This window comes from Hylobates moloch, unplaced genomic scaffold, assembly GCF_009828535.3.
Source record: "Hylobates moloch isolate HMO894 unplaced genomic scaffold, HMol_V3 SCAFFOLD_3, whole genome shotgun sequence".
In the NCBI taxonomy this organism is placed as follows: Eukaryota; Metazoa; Chordata; class Mammalia; order Primates; family Hylobatidae; genus Hylobates; species Hylobates moloch.
Genome location: NW_026652278.1, coordinates 84,558,244 through 84,576,073, shown reverse-complemented (window position 1 = coordinate 84,576,073; position 17,830 = coordinate 84,558,244). Strand labels below are relative to the sequence as shown.

The 17,830-nt window shown below is 39.6% G+C and overlaps 1 protein-coding gene across 1 annotated transcript; it reads left to right on the top strand.

Moving 5' to 3' along the window:
* Positions 1-5,710: 5,710 nt before the first annotated feature.
* Positions 5,711-6,646, top strand: LOC116480847 (olfactory receptor 6C74-like). The gene has a single exon (XM_032173223.1). It carries the CDS (start codon positions 5,711-5,713, stop codon positions 6,644-6,646), a length of 936 nt encoding a protein of 311 aa, XP_032029114.1.
* Positions 6,647-17,830: the final 11,184 nt, after the last annotated feature.

Here is a 17,830-nt window from a genome sequence, read left to right as displayed (position 1 = left end):
GCTTCATCCCTGGGATGCAAGGCTGGTTCAACATACACAAATCAATAAATGTAATCCAGCATATAAACAGAACCAAAGACAAAAACCACATGATTATCTCAATAGATGCAGAAAAGGCCTTTGACAAAATTCAACAACCCTTCATGCTAAAAACTCTCAATAAATTAGGTATTGATGGGACGTATCTCAAGATAATAAGAGCTATCTATGACAAACCCACAGCCAATATCATACTGAATGGGCAAAAACTGGAAGCATTCCTTTTGAAAATTGGCACAAGACAGGGATGCCCTCTCTCACCACTCGTATTCAACATAGTGCTGGAAGTTCTGGCCAGGGCAATCAGGCAGGAGAAGGAAATACAGGGTATTCAATTAGGAAAAGAGGAAGTCAAATTGTCCCTGTTTGCAGACGACATGATTGTATATCTAGAAAACCCCATCGTCTCAGCCCAAAATCTCCTTAAGCTGATTAGCAACTTCAGCAAAGTCTCAGGATACAATATCAATGTAAAAAAATCACAAGCATTCTTGTACACCAATCACAGACAAACAGAGAGCCAAATCATGAGTGAACTCCCATTCACAATTGCTTCAAAGAGAATAAAATACCTAGGAATCCAACTTACAAGGGATGTGAAGGACCTCTTCAAGGAGAACTACAAACCACTGCTCAATGAAATAAAAGAGGATACAAAGAAATGGAAGAACATTCCATGCTCATGGGTAGGAAGAATCAGTATCGTGAAAATGGCCATACTGCCTAAGGTAATTTATAGATTCAACGCCATCCCCATCAAGCTACCAATGACTTTCTTCACAGAATTGGAAAAAACTACTTTAAAGTTCATATGGAACCAAAAAAGAGCCCGCATCGCCAAGTCAATCCTAAGCCAAAAGAACAAAGATGGAGGCATCACGCTACCTGACTTCAAACTATACTACAAGGCTACAGTAACCAAAACAGCATGGTACTGGTACCACAACAGAGACATAGATCAATGGAACAGAACAGAGCCGTCAGAAATAATGCCACATATCTACAACTATCTGATCTTTGACAAACCTGACAAAACAAGAAATGGGGAAAGGATTCTCTATTTAATAAATGGTGCTGGGAAAACTAGCTAGCCATATGTAGAAAGCTGCAACTGGATCCCTTCCTTACACCTTATACAAAAATTAATTCAAGATGGATTAAAGACTTACATGTTAGACCTAAAACCATTAAAATCCTACAAGAAAGCCTAGGCAATACCATTCAGGACATCGGCGTGGGCAAGGACTTCATGTCTAAAACACCAAAAGCAAGGGCAACAAAAGCCACAATTGACAAATGGGATCTAATTAAACTAAAGAGCTTCTGCACAGGAAAAGAAACTACCATCAGAGTGAACAGGCAACCTACAGAATGGGAGAACATTTTTGCAACCTACTTATCTGACAAAGGGCTAATATCCAGAATCTACAATGAACTCAAACAAATTTACAAGAAAAACACAAACAACCCCATCAAAAAGTGGGCGAAGGACATGAACAGACACTTCTCAAAAGAAGACATTTATGCAGCCAAAAAACACGTGAAAAAATGCTCATCATCACTGGCCATCAGAGAAATGCAAATCAAAACCACAATGAGATACCATCTCACCCCAGTTAGAATGGCCATCATTAAAAAGTCAGGAAACAACAGGTGCTAGTGAAGATGTGGAGAAATAGGAACAGTTTTAGACTGCTGGTGGGACTGTAAACTAGTTCAACCATTGTGGAAGTCAGTGTGGCGATTCCTCAGGGATCTAGAACTAGAAATACCATTTGACCCAGCCATCCCATTACTGGGTATATACCCAAAGGATTATAAATCATGCTGCTATAAAGACACATGCACACGTATGTTTATTGCGGCACTATTCACAATAGCAAAGACTTGGAACCAACCCAAATGTCCAATAATGATAGACTGGATTAAGAAAATGTGGCACATATACACCATGGAATACTGTGCAGCCATAAAAAATGATGAGTTCATGTCCTTTGTAGGGACATGGATGAAACTGGAAAACATCATTCTCAGTAAACTATCGCAAGGACAAAAAACCAAACACCGCATGTTCTCAGTCATAGGTGGGAATTGAACAATGAGAACTCATGGACACAGGAAGGGGAACATCACACTCCAGGGACTGTTGTGGGGTGGGAGGAGGGGGGAGGGACAGCATTAGGAGATATACCTAATGCTAAATGATGAGTTAATGGGTGCAGCAAAACAACATGGCATATGGATACATATGTAACAAACCTGCACATTGTGCACATGCACCCTAAAACCTAAAGTATAATAATAAAAAATATATATATATATAATTACACAAATATTGGATCATTTGTTATAGTCCTACAGGCTCATGAGGCTCTATTATTTCCTTTTTTTTTTTTTTTCCAGTATATATTCTTCTTTTTTTTTTTTTTTTTTTTGAGATGGAGTCTTGCTCTGTCACCCAGGCTGGAGTGCAGTGGTGCAATCTCGGCTCACTGCAAGCTCCACCTCCCAGGTTCATGCCATTCTCCTGCCTCAGCCTCCCAAGTAGCTGGGACTACAGGCACCTGCCACTATGCCAGGCTAATTTTTTTGTATTTTTAGTAGAGACGGGGTTTCACTGTGTTAGCCAGGATGGTCTCGATCTCCTGTCCTCGTGATCCGCCCTCCTCGGCCTCCCAAAGTGCTAGGATTAAAGGCATGAGCCACCGCGCCTGGCCTTTTTTTTTTTTTTTTTTCTTTTTTGAGACAGAGCTCTGCTCTGTCACCCAGGCTGGAGTGCAATGGCACAATCTCGGCTCACTGCAACCTCTGCCTCCCAGGCTCAAGCGATTCTCCTGCCTCAGCCTCTCTAGTAGCCAAGACTACAGGCATGCACCACTGTGCTTAGCTAAGTTTTTGTATTTTTAATAGAAATGGATTTTTCACCATGTTGCCCAGGCTGGTCTGGAACTCTTGAGCTCAGGAAATCCACCCACCATGGCCTCCCAAAGTGCTAAGATTACAGGCATGAGCCACCACACCTGGCCTCAGTATATATTCTTTCTGTTTCCCAAATTGAGTAAATTCTGTTGTTTTATCTATCAGTTAATTGATTTTCCCTTTGTCCTCTCCATTCTGCTGTTGAATCCTTCCACTGTTTTAAAATTTTAATTTACTCTATTTTTCAGTTCCAAAATTTTTATTTGGTTCTTCTTTATGTTTTCTCTATCTTGGCTGAAACTTTCTACTTTTTGATGAGACTCTATTTTTAAAATTTATTTCAAGCATATTTGTAATTGTTTATTGAAGAATTTTTGTGATGGCTGCTTTAAACTCTTTGTCATATAGTTCAAATATCTGTGTCATTTTAATGTTGGTGTCTATTGATTTTCATTTTAAATTTAAGTTGAGATCTTCCTAGTTCCTGGCATAACAAGTGGTTTTCAAATAACACCTGGACATTGTGGGTTTTATGTTATGAGGCACTGGCCTTATTTAAACCTTACATATTATCTGGCTTTCTTTGACACTGCTCTGGCAGAGTAAAGGGGACATCCACCTCATTACTGCCAGGTGAAGCTCTAAGTTCCTCACTTGACCTTTCAACCCCATCTTAGTAGCATAATACAATCTGGAACTTTATAAACTTGGGGAATTATATGTGCTCCATTTTTTAAAGATTTTCATGGAGGACACTTTCAGACATTTTCATATGATAATATTTGGACACATAATGAAAGAGTAACTATGATGCTTGTATAGTAAATTTCTATTTCCAACAGTGCCCAATTAGCAGCCACCAGGGATCCTAGAGGGACATTGGTCTCTAGATGGCTTTGTTCATCTCCTAATAATGTCTGGTGTGTCTGGAGTCTGCCCACTGGTCCTGGTGGATCTTGACTGGTATCAAGAGACAGTCCAATGTTGAACATATGGTAAGAGAAATTCATATCACTTTTATTTCTGCTTTCAATAGTGTGGGTGTTCTTCCCAGTCTGGAGAGGTCAGGGAGTGGCAAACTCAGTGTGCTTGCATGCACTTTGGAGAGATATTATTTATGTACGAGACACCAGCTTAAGTGAGGATGTTGTTGTCTCCCACCCTGCCCTGGAGTATTTGCCCAGCAATTACTGTCTCCTGCTAGTGTTGGCAGGCACAGGAGGAGGATCGTGGTCTGGGGGAACCTAGGGCCTACAAAGAGAGTGTGGAAGCTTTTTGGAATTCCAAGTGATCTCACTCCCAGGTTCCTGCAGGATGTTAGGAAAGTATGCTCTTTCCTTTCTTTCCCGGGATTTCATCAAGCAAGGTGGCCATGAAGCTATCACTTTCACTTCCCTCAGCTCAGGAAAGCTCTGAATTCATTGATGAATTATGCTTAGCAGGCACGATGCACATGTTGAACTTTTCTCTGGGACAGATTAGGGACATCTGGAGTGGAAGTGTTTATTTTCTTACATTTCCAATGGCCTGGAACAGCATCTTGGCTTTTTGGAAAGCAGGGGCTAGAGCTCTGGTTGCTGTGAACTGCTTGGGGTGAGTACATGGCCTTAGTGTGATTGGAACATCTTTCCACTCATTTTCTGTGAACTCAAACAGACTCTGTTCCTCTTCAATCTGATCTCACACACTAAAAAGAGTAGGAGTATTGGGCTTGGCTAAATTAGACAGTGAGTTCAGAGATCTGAGATGAACATTAGTTGACCAGAGTGACAAAAGCTCACCTAAGAGAAGTTTATGAATTTAAAGGATGAAAAATAATATTTATTTTGCCTAGGTGGACAATAGCAAGGAGCATGAATCAGAAAATAATTGCTGCATTGAAGTCATACAACCCTTCTTTATATATTGTGGTTGTCATTCCTTAAATATATTTGCACACATAATGAAAGAGTAGCTATGATACTTGTATAATACATTTCTATTTCCAACAGTGCCTAATTAGCAGCCACCAGGGATCCTAGAGGGACATTGGTCTCTAGATGGCTTTGTTCTAGATGAAAGTGTAACTAGTGAACTGGAAGGGTCAGAATATATTCTTCCCTGGACTGACCACTTAGCATGGCATGAAGGGAAAAACAAATTCAGCAAAGGTCAAAATGGCTCGGATAGAGTTTGTCTGTGACTCTTTTAGTCTAACTCACTTTGGAGAGCTGCAGTTGGGGCCAGAGTATTTTTCCTATATATGGTATTATGACTCCCCCAAGATGGAAACAAACCCTAAGACGTGATGAAGAAATACTTTTTGTGGGATGACAGACTTCAATGACCTCAAGGTTTTTTTTAAGTTACACATTTATTTTTGCAATATTCATCTTGTGACTGCATGCCATGAGTGGTATCTTCTCAGCAATGTGTTACATGATCAGACACGTAAGTAAAAGAAGGGATTTTTTTCCTGCTTGGCAATAAACTGTATAGGAAAATGACTAATACTTTTAAAATTACATTATCTTTATGAAGACTGATAGCTACATGCACAGTTATTTTGGGCTGCATGTAATATAAGTATATTCATAGATAAAAATCGTAATGTTTACATAACAAAAATTACATAAAATATAATGTTTGAAAATAAACAAGTCCAGTTGCCACACGGATACTGTTTTACATGTTTAATAAAGTTCTCCATTCTTTAGTCATGACACTGTAAAATAGCTCACTGAAAGTTGATTGAAGAAATGGAAAACCAATGATGGGAGAAACAAGGAACAGGACAGTAGTCCAGGAGTTTATCCTGGAGGGATTTCCTGCTGTCCAGCATCTGGGGAATGTCCTTTTCCTGGTGCATCTGCTGGCATACCTGGCCTCCATCATGGCAAACATGCTCATAATCACCATCACCTGGGCTGATCATCACCTCCAGACACCTATGTATTTCTTCCTCAGCAGTTTTTCCTTCTGCGAATGCTGTTTTATCACCACAGTTATTCCTAAACTTCTGGTCATCTTTCTTTCAGGCAGGCAAATAATCCCCTTTACTACTTGTCTCATGCAGTCTTTCTTGTTTTTATTTCTTGGGTCAACAATTTTCTTCCTTACGGCTGTGATGTCTTTGGATCGATACCTAGCCATTTGCAAGCCTCTGCATTACCCCACCATCATGAGCCTGAGGACTTGCTTCCACCTGGTCACTGCCTGCTTTGTCATGGGCTTCACTCTCATCACTGGTCTCATGGTGAAGGTTTCCCAGTTATCTTTCTGCGGACCCCATGTCATCCCTCACTTCTTCTGTGACCTCGGCCCTCTGATCCAACTCTCCTGTTCTGACACCAGATCTACTGAAATGTTGGCCTTTGGCCTTGTTTCATTCATTCTTTTTATATCCCTCATTATAACCATCATTGCATACGGCAACATAGTAGTCACAATTGTACGACTTCCATCAGCCAAGGAGCGGCAGAAAGCTTTCTCCACCTGCTCCTCTCACCTCATTGTCCTCTCTCTGGTGTATGGCAGCTGTGTCTTCATATATGTGAAGCCGAAGCAAACGGACAGGCTGGACTCCAACAGAGAGGCTGCTCTTGTGAACACAGTGGTGACACCGCTGCTGAACCCGATCATTTACACTCTGCGGAACAAGCAGGTCCACCAGGCTCTGAGGGATGCTCGGTCCAGAGTGAAATTGTAAAAACAGAATCACAACCTCCCAGTGAAGGAATGCACCTTCTCCTTGATCTAATCCAATCTTTCTCCTGTTTCTGTAACCCTTTATAAAAAATTTGCAAATATGGTTGTTTTAGGTTCTGTTTGTTTTTTCTTAGAATAAGGGCTAATTTATCTAATAATTCAACCTGAAATCTCTTATATTACCTTTATTTTGAGATGAAGGTATCTTCCTGAATCTTTTTACTAGTTTTAAATAAATAGGATTCAACAAATTTTAGTGAAGAACCTCATATACATGAATCTGTTTGATGCATGTGGAATTTCAAAGCTGGAATGATGTAGTTTTAAGTACCTACTTGTGGTAAGTGCAAAGGGATGAAGAACAAACTTCATAAGTATTAAGAGTATCAAGTTAGTTCAAGGGTAGATATAACATGGTCATTGTATGAAGTTTTGAAGGAAACATATATACACAACTGTCAGGATATCAATATAATTACTTAAGATGACTCAGTACAATTGCTTTCAAAGTTGAATATTCTGTATATAAATGTTTACACTTTTTGTTCCCACTATAATAAAAACGTGTAACTGTCTCTAGATGAAGTTGCAAGTCCTTGTTGGTTTCATTTATTTGCAAGATTGATTTCAGTGCCCACAGACCTGAAAATGAAGCAGCACAGGGAGAGAAACATTACAATTTTTAGAACAAGGAATTAAATAGTTAATATTTGTTTCCCTACTACAGAAAGTTTAAAGGAATTGGGAGAAATATAATCAGAGGTGGGAAGAAGTCTGTGACTGTGAAATCTCTCCAAATGAATGTGTGAACAAGTCTCTTCATTTGTGGAATTAGAGGTTTGGTTGTGTCACCTTGGGATGTTCATTTTAGTACTAATGTGAAGTGACAATATTGATACTGAATGTGACACAGAAACATGCTGTAACAGAAATATAATTTGTGAATGGTAGAGAGAAGATGATGAGATGTGTTAATGAAAGCACTTGTGCTACAAATGAAATTTAGTTATTCAAGATTTTGATAGGAAATGAATTAGAGACAAAACCCTGGAGCTAGGATTTGTTTTGTGTACTTGGTTAATGGCAATGACAATGTTTTGTTTTGACCACATATTTCTGTGATTATGGTGGAACAGGAATTAAAAGAAATTAAAGAATGTGTAAGCAGAAACTCAGTTGTATGTAAGAAAGTCCAATTCCCCCTGAAAAAGAGAAAGAGCTGGAGTCCTTTAAAAATTAACTGCCTGTTTTACTGTGGCTGGTGAGCCTTATCTCTCCTCCTTTCCCAGGCATTGTGAAGACCCTGTTTCTCTAGCTGTACAGCTGCAAGGTCGCTAGACAGATAAACTCAAGCCATAAAACATGTTTTTCCTTGGAAAGTAAGAAATGTAATGCATGTCTCAATTAATTAAATAACTCTCTTTGTTTCTTGCTTCTATAATATATTTCCCCTGCACAGGTCTCCCCCCACCTCACGAAATGCTTAAAAGGTAACTTAACTGTTTGTTCAGGGCTCAGTCCCTTGGATGTTAATCTGACTGGGCTGGTGCACCTAAATAATAAATCTCCTCCTCAACCCCATCGGTCTCTCTGATTCCTTATCAATCCCGCTACAGTTGGGATAATAAAAGACTATGATGAGAAAGTTTGAGGGACATAATTATGTAAGAATTAGAAAAACACACTTCATTCAACTAGTAGAACCCAAATTTTTGTTCACCCTATGTTTATATAAGGATTTTCATACAACTTTGTGTAGACTTGTTTCTTTTTCTCACATTTGCAGTGTTCACATTGCTAAAGGAACTGACAAAGCAATACCAATGAACTGAGTGGTCATTGCTTTTTTTTGCCTTTAAAGTTTTTAAACATTAGTAGTCTGACATAGTGAATCATATTTGATTATCTACTTTGAAATAAATGGAAAATATATACAATGTTTTCATTTACTTTTATCTATACATATAAAGTTACATAGCTTAAAAATTGCATTGTTTGTGATTAACACAATTTGTTTACTACAATTTAGTATACTAAAGATATTCCACAATTTTTAATTCATTTATTTGTTGATACACATTTGAGCTATTTCTGCCTTTTGGCTATTTTGAATAGTAGTGTTATGAACATGTGTGTACATGTATTTGTTTGAGTACTTGTTTTCAAGTCTTTGGGGGTATGTACCTTGGAGATAAATTGTGAGGGTAGGGGAAGAGGGAGCAATAGCTTAATGTGTATGGGGTTTCCTTTGGAGATGATATAATAAAAATGTTTTGGAACTAGGTAGAGGTGGTTGTTGCAACCATTTTGAATGTAATGCATGCCACTGAATTGTTCACTTTTAAATGATTAATTTTATATGTGCATTTACCTTAATAAAAAATTCCTTAGTTCTGAAAGTTTTACGTATTGTTGAAAGTTTTATAACGAAAAATAATATCCCTCTTTACCAAGATGGCAGAGTAAGAGGTATCACCCTTCAGCCCTCACCTCCCTCAAAAAACCAAATATAGACCGGTATCCACAAATCAAAATGGCCCTGAGAGGACTCAGGGGCCCATTTAATAATCTACAGCAATACCATGGAGTGAAAAGAGAATACTCATGCAGAAAGGACCACTGGTGAGACTGGCATACCTGAGATACCAGGAGATGGCTAGGAACAAAGAAGAAAGGTGGGATCTATTGGTATCAGCTATGTGGTGGGAACCACCATGGCTCCCAGTGGCCTGCTCTGCAGAAGACACTGACATTCCTGCCAGGAACCACCAGAAAGGAAGATGGGGCTGTACATACCTGTCTCCCCAAAAGCAGCTGCTGTTATGCCACTCAGGGACCAGAGCTGCCATCTCAACCAACTCTGTGTATGGCCCTGACTTCTGAGCCTCAGCTGCTCCATGAGTGCCCACACTTCAGACCCCAGCTCTGTGGCTGTACCGTACCTGACTATGCCTCAGACACTGGTTCCATCCTGGACCCTGGAGCCAAGGTTTCTCTGCATGTGCCCACAGTTTAGATACCAGCTCAGCTGCCATTGTGAGCAAGCTTATGCTCTGAATCTCTTTCTGAAGCAAGGCTGCATAGACTCATGCTTCATACACAAGAGCCACCACCATGGTGAGCTAGCTTGCACCCTGGTCCTTGGGACCAAGATCTCTCTGTGTGTGCCTGTGCTTAGGGCACCAGCTCAGCTGCCATAGAGAACTAGGATTAACCTGACCCCAGAGGCACTGTAGCTCTGTGCATGTCCATGTTCTCATCCCCAGAGCCCTGGCTGCTCTACAAGCATCTGACATGGCATATCATTACCAATTTGTCCATGGTGGTGCCTGTGCCCTGGGCATTGGTACCATTACTACCTCAGACCCCAGACCTGTATTTCCTCCACGTATGTTCATGCTATAGGATTAGGCTTTGTGGTTGCTCCACAGGTACCACTAATCAGACACCAGTGCCACTGCTACTGCAAGTAGGCATGCAAGCCAGATTCAATGTCAAAAGGATCACCTAAGCCCCAAATTTCCCAGTGGTAGAAAAAGAGACTTAGAGGACCTTAACATTCATTACCACTGGAGATCCTTTTAGCCCTCACTGCCACTGAAGACATCCACAGTGTTGGTTGCTTTGGATCCTTGCAATCTTTGTCAACACCAAACTCAGTTGACAGAGCTGCATGGGGACTACATTGCCACACCATCATCAATGCTAGAACTGCTGTGCCCCACCCAGAGAGTGCCCTTGAACCCCATGTCTCTGCATAGTAAAGATCTTTCCTCACTGAAACCAGCCTATAAGGTCTGGAAAGGGTTACAGACATCAGTGTAAGGCAATAAGATGGGAAACTAAGGAGAAATATTACCACCAAAAGAACACAATAATTTCCTACTAGCTGATGCCAAAGAAATGGAAATCTACATACTGCCTGCCAAAGAATTCAAAGTACTTGTTTTAAGGATGCTCAGTTAACTTCAAAAAATACAGAGAAACAATTCAATAAGATAAGGAAAACATTAAATAACTCAAATAATAAATTTAACAGAGATATTGAAATAATAATAAAACACAGAAATTCTGGACCAGAAGAATGAAATGGAAAATGCAACACAGAGAGAACATCAACAGCATAATTAATGAAGCAAAAGAAAGAATCTTTGAATGCAAAGATAGGTTATTTGGAAACATTCAGTTAGAGGAAAAAAAAGATAAAAAATTGGTAAAAAAAAAAAAAACAAGATTTATGGGACAATATCAAAGGAGCTAATATTCAAATTATACTAGGTAGAGAAGAAAAAGAGAAAGCAATAGGGATAGAGAGCTTATTTAAAGAAATAATAGCTGAAAATTCCCAAAATATGAAGAAAGATATAAATATCCAGGCACAGGAAGGTCAAAAGACTCCAATCAGATTCAACCCAAACAAGACTATATCAAAATATCTTGTAATCAAACCATCAAAAATGTAAGACAAAGAAAGAATTCTGAAACTAGCAAGAGAAAAGAAGTATATTATATATAAAGGAATCCCAATAAGAATAGTAGCAATTTTCTCAATAGAAGCCTTACAGACAAGGAGGGAGTGGAATGCTCTATGCTAACTGTTAAAGGAAAAAAAACTCAACCAAGAATACTTTACCTGGTAAAGCTGTCCTTCAGAAATGAAGGGGAGAAAAAGCTGAGGTGTTTCCTTATAGGAAATGTTAAAGGAACTTCTTTGAGTAGAAAGTAAAAGGACACATTAGTAACATTAAAAAATATGAACATGAAAAATTTGGGGGTAAAAGTAAAAACACAGTCAAATTCAGAACCCTGTAATACTGTCATGGTGGTATATATCACATATGTTTACTATGAAGGTGAAAAGACAAAACTATTCAAATAATGACAGCTATAATAATTTGTTAAGGGATACACAATATAAAAAGATCTGGAGGTTGCTTCCAAGATGGCCAAATAGGAGCAGCTCCAGTCTTCAGCTCCCAGTGAGATTGATGCAGAAGACAGGTGATTTCTGCATTTCCAACTGAGGTACCTGATTCATCTCATTGGGACTGGTTGGACAGTGGGTGCAGCCCACAGAGAATAAGCTGAAGCAGGGTAGGGTGTCACCTCACCCAGGAACTCCAATGGGTGGGGGACTTCTCTTTCCTAGCCAAGGGAAGCCATGACAGACTGCACTTGGAGAAATGGTACAAACCTGACCAAATACTGCACTTTTCCCACAGTCTTAGCAACTGGCAGACCAGGAGTTACCCTCCTGTGCCTGGCTTGGCTGGGCCAATGCCCATGGAGCCTTGCTCACTGCTAGTGCAGCAGTCTGAGATCAACCTGAGATGCTGCAGATTGGTGGGTGGAGGGGAGTCAGCCATTGCTGAGGCTTAAGTAGCTCACAGTGTAAACAAAGGGGCCAGGAGAGGCCAGGAAGCATGAACTGGGTGGGGTCCACTTCAGCTCAGCAAAGCCTACTGCCTCTATAGATTCCACCTCTGGGGGCAGGGCATAGTAGAACAAAAGGCAGCAGACAGCTTCTGCAGACTTTAACGTCCCTGTCTGATGGCTCTGAAGAGAGCAGTGGTTCTCTCAGCACGGCATTTGAGCTCCAAAAACAGACAGACTGACTACTCAAGCGGCTCCCTGACACCTGTGTAGCCTGACTGGAAAACACCTCCCAGTAGTGGCCAACAGACACCTCACACAGGTGGGCACCCTTCTGGGATGAAGCTTCCAGAGGAAGGATCATGCAGCAATATTTGCTCTTCTGCAGCCTCCAATCATGATACCAAGGAAAACAGCATATGTATTGGACCTCCACCAAAGTCCAATAGACCTGCAGCTGAGGGGTCTGACTGTCAGAAGGAAAACTAACAAACAGAAAGGAATAACATTGACATAAACAAGAAGGACATCCACACCAAAACCCCATCTGTAGGTCACCAACTCAAAGACCAAAGGTAGACAATACCACAAAGATGGGGAGAAACTAGAGCAGAAAAGCTGAAAATTCCAAAAAAACAGAGTGCCTCTTCTCCCCTAAAGGATCACAGCTCCTCACCAGCCAGGAAACAAAACTGGATGAAGAATAAGTTGGACGAGTTGACAGAAATAGGCTTCAGAAGATCAGTAATAAGAAACTTCTCCGAGCTAAAGGAGCATGTTCTAACCCAATGCAAGGAAGCTAAAAACCTTTAAAAAGGTTAGATGAATGGCTAACCAGAATAAACAGGTAGAGAAGACCTTAAATGACCTGATGGAGCTGAAAACTATGGCAGGAGAATTTCGTGACGCATGCACAAGCTTCAATAGTTGATTCCATCAAGTGGAAGGGAGGATATCAGTGATTGAAGATGAAATTAATAAAATAAAGCTAGAAGACAAGATTAGAGAAAAAAGAGTGAAAAGAAATGATCAAAGCCTCCAAGAAATTTGGGACTACATGAAAAGACGAAACATATGTTTGATTGGTGTACCAGAAAGTGATGGGGAGAATGTAACCAAGTTAGAAAACACTCTTCAGAATATTATCCAGGAGAACTTCCCCAACCCAGCAAGGCAGGCCAATATTCAAATTCAAGAAATACAGAGAACATCTCTAAGATATTCCTCGAGAAGAGCAATCCCAAGACACATAATTGTCAGATTCACCAAGGTTGAAATGAAGGAAAAAATATTAAGGGCAGCCAGAGAGAAAGGTCGGGTTACCCACAAAGGGAAGCCCCTCAGACTAACAGTGGATCTCTCAGCAGAAACTCTGCAAGCAGGAAGACAGTGGGGGGCAATATTCAATATTCTTAAAGGAAAGAAATTTCAACCCGGAATCTCATATCCAGCCAAACTAAGCTTCATAAGTGAAGGAGAAATAAAATCCTTTACAGACAAGCAAATGCTGAGAGATTTTGTCATCACCGGGCCTACCTTACAAGAGCTCCTGAAGGAAGCAATAAACATGGGAAGGAAAAACCGGTAACAGCCACTGCAAAAACATGCCAAATGGTAATGACCATCAATGCTATGAAGAAACTGCATCAATTAATGGTCAAAATAACCAGCTAACATCATAATGACAGGATCAAATTCAAAAATAACAATACTAACCTTAAATGTAAATGGGCCAAATGCCCCAATTAAAAGACACAGACTGGCAAATTGGATAAAGACTCAAGACCCATCGGTGTGCTGTATTCATGAGACCCATCTCACGTGCAAAGACGCACATAGGCTCGAAATAAAGGGATACAGGAAGATCTACCAAGCAAATGGAAAGCAAAAAAAAGCAAGGTTTGCAATCCTAGTCTCTGATAAAACAGAATTTAAACCAACAAAGATCAAAAGAGACAAAGAAGGCCACTACATAATGGTAAAGGGATCAATTCAACAAGAAGAGCTAAATATCCTAAATATATATGCACCCAATACAGGAGCATCCAGATTCATAAAACAACTCCTTAGAGACCTACAAAGAGACTTAGACTCCCACACAATAATAATGGGAGATTTTAACAGCCCACTGTTAGTATTAGACAGATCAATGAGACAGAAGGTTAACAAGGATATCCAGGAATTGAACTCAACTCTGAACCAAGCAGACCAAATGGAAATCTACAGAACTCTACACACCAAATCAACAGAATATACATTTTTCTCCACACCACATCGCACTTATTCTAAAATTGACCACATAATTTCTAGTAAAACACTCCTCAGCAAATGTAAAAGAACAGAAATCACAGCAAACTGTCTCTCAGACCACAGTGCAATCAAATTAGAACTCAAGATTAATAAACTCACTCAAAACCACACAGCTACATGGAAACTGAACAACCTGCTCCTGAATGACTACTGGGTAAATAAGGACATGAAGGAGGAAATTAAAATGTTCTTTGAAACCAGTGAAAACAAAGACCCAGTGCACCAGAATCTCTGGGACACATTTAAAACACTGTGTAGAGGGAAACTTATAGCACTAAATACCCACAAGAGAAAGTAGGAAAGATCTAAAATCAACACCCTAACATCACAATTAAAAGAACTAGAGAAGCAAGAGCAAACAACCTCAAAAGCTAGCAGAAGGCAAGAAATAACTAAGATCAGAGCAGAACTGAAGGATACAGAGACACAAAAAACTCTTCAAAAAATGAACAAATCCAGGAGCTGGCTTTTTGAAAAGACCAACAAAGTTGATAGACCACTAGCAAGACTAATAAAGAAGAAAAGAAAGAAGAATCAAATAGATGCAATAAAAAATGATAAAGGGGATATCACCACAGATCCCACAGAAATATAAACTACCATTAGAGAATACTATAAACACCTCTATGCAAATAAACTAGAAAATCTAGAAGAAATGGATAAATTCCTGGACACATACACCCTTCCAGGACTAAACAAGGGAGAAGCTGAATCTCAGAATAAACCAAAACAGGTTCTGAAATTGAGGCAATAATTAATAGCCTACCAATCAAAAAAAGTCTAGGACCAGATGGATTCACAGCTGAATTCTACCAGAGGTACAAAGAGGAGATGCTACCATTCCTTCTGAAGCTATTTTAATCAACAGAAAAAGAAGGAATCCTCCCTAACTCATTTTATGAGGCTAGCATCATCCTGATACCAAAGCCTGGTAGAGGCACAACAAAAAAAGAAAATTTTAGGTCAATATGCTTGATGAACATCGATGCAAAACTCCTCAATAAAATACTGGCAAACCGAATCCAGCAGCACATCAAAAAGCTTATCCACCATGATCAAGTCAGCTTCATCCCTGGGATGCAAGGCTGGTTCAACATATGCAAATCAATAAACGTAACCCATCACATAAACAGAACAATGACAAAAACCACATGATTTTCTCAATAGATGCAGAAAAGGGATTCGACAAAATTCAACAGCCATTCATGCTAAAAACTCTCAATAAACTAGGTATTGATGGAACATATCTCAAAATAATAAGAGCTATTTATCACAAACCTACAGCCAATATCATATGGAATGGGCAAAAACTGGAAGCAATCCCTTTGAAAACTAGCACAAGACAAGGATGCCATCTCTCACCACTCCTATTCAACATAGTGTTGGAAGTTCTGGCCAGGGCAATCAGGCAAGAGAAAGAAATAAAGGGTATTCAATTAGGAAAAGAGGAAGTCAAATTGTCCATTTGCAGATGACGTGATGGTATATTTAGAAAATCCCATCATTTCAGCCCAAAATCTCCTTAAGCTGATAAGCAACTTCAGCAAAGTCTCAGGATATAAAATCAATGTGCAAAAATCACAAGCATTCCTATACACCAATAATAGACAAACAGAGAGCCAAATCATGAGTGAACTCCCATTCACATTTACTACAAAGAGAATAAAATACCTAGGAATCCAACTTACAAGGGATGTGAAGGACCTCTTCAAGGAGAACTACCAATCACTGCTCAAAGAAATAAAAGAGGACACAAACAAATGGAAGAACATTGCATGCTCGTGGGTAGGAAGAATCAATATCATGAAAATGGCCATACTCCCAAGGTAATTTATAGATTCAGTGATATCCCCATCAAGCTACCAATGACTTTCTTCACAGAATTGGAAAAAAAAAAACAAAAGTTCATATGGAACCAAAAAAGAGCCCGCATAGCCAAGACAATCCTAATCAAAAAGAACAAAGCTGGAGGCATCACGCTACCTGACTTCAAACTATACTACAAGGCTACAGTAACCAAAACAGCATGATACTGGTAGCAAAACAGATATATAGACCAATGGAACAGAACAGAGGCCTCAGAAATAACATCACACACATCTACAACCATCTGATCTTTGACAAACCTGACAAAAACAAGCAATGGGGAAAGGATTCCCTATTTAATAAATGGTGCTGGGAAAACTGGCTAGCCATATGTAGAAAGCTGAAACTCAATCCCTTCTTTACACCGTATACAAAAATTAACTCAAGATAGATTAAAACTTAACTTTAAGACCTAACACTGTAAAAACCCTAGACGAAAACCTGGGCAATACCATTCAGGCCATAGGCATGGGCAAAGACTTCATGACTAAAACACCAAAAGCAATGACAACAAAAGCCTAAAGAGACAAATGGGATCTAACCAAACTAAAGAGCTTCTGCACAGCAAAAGAAACTACCATCAGAGTGAACAGGCAATCTACAGAATGGGAGAAAATCTTTGCAATCTACTCATCTGACAAAGGGCTAATATCCAGAATCTACAATGAACTTAAATTTACAAGAAAAAAACAAACAACCCCATCAAAAAGTGGGCAAAGGATATGAACAGACACTTCTCAAGAGAAGATATTTATGCAGCCAACAGACATATGAAAAAATGCTCATCATCACTGGCCATCAGAGAAATGCAAATCAAAACCACAATGAGATACCATCTCACGTCAATTAGAATGGCAATCATTAAAAAGTGAGCAAACAACAGATGCTGGAGAGGGTGTGGAGAAATAGGAATGCTTTTACACTGTTGGTGGGCATGTAAACTAGTTCAACCATTGTGGAAGACAGTGTGGTGATTCCTCAAGGATCTAGAACTAGAAATACCATTTGACCTAGCAATCCCATTACTGGGTATATACCCAAAAGATTATAAATCATGCAACTATAAAGACACATGCACATGTATGTTTATTGCAGCACTATACACAATAGCAAAGACTTGGAACCAACCCAAATGCCAATCAGTGTTAGACTGGATAAAGCAAATGTGGCACATATACACCCTAGAATAGTATGCAGCCATAGAAAAGGATGAGTTCATGTCCTTTGTAGGGACATGGATGAAGCTGGAAACCGTCATTCTAAGCATATTATCACAAGGACAGAAAACCAAACACCACATGTTCTCACTCATAAGTGGGAGTTGAGCAACGAGAACACATGGACACAGGGCAAGGAAAATCACACATTGGGGCCAGTCAAGGGATGGTGGTCTGGGGGAGGGATAGCATTAGGAGAAATACCTAATGTAAATGACGAGTTGATGGGTGCAGCAAACCAACATGGCACATGTATACCTATGTAACAAATCTGCACGTTGTGCACATGTACCCTAGAACTTAAAGTATAATAAAATAAATAAATAAATATAAAAAAGAGAAGCCCAGGACCTGATGGCTTCACAGTTGAATTCTACCAAACATTTAAAGAAGAACAAATACCAATCCTACTCAAACTA

Bases quoted from the DNA above. Each gene is read 5' to 3' on its own strand.
- LOC116480847 (XM_032173223.1), top strand. From the start codon at position 5,711: ATGGGAGAAACAAGGAACAGGACAGTAGTCCAGGAGTTTATCCTGGAG.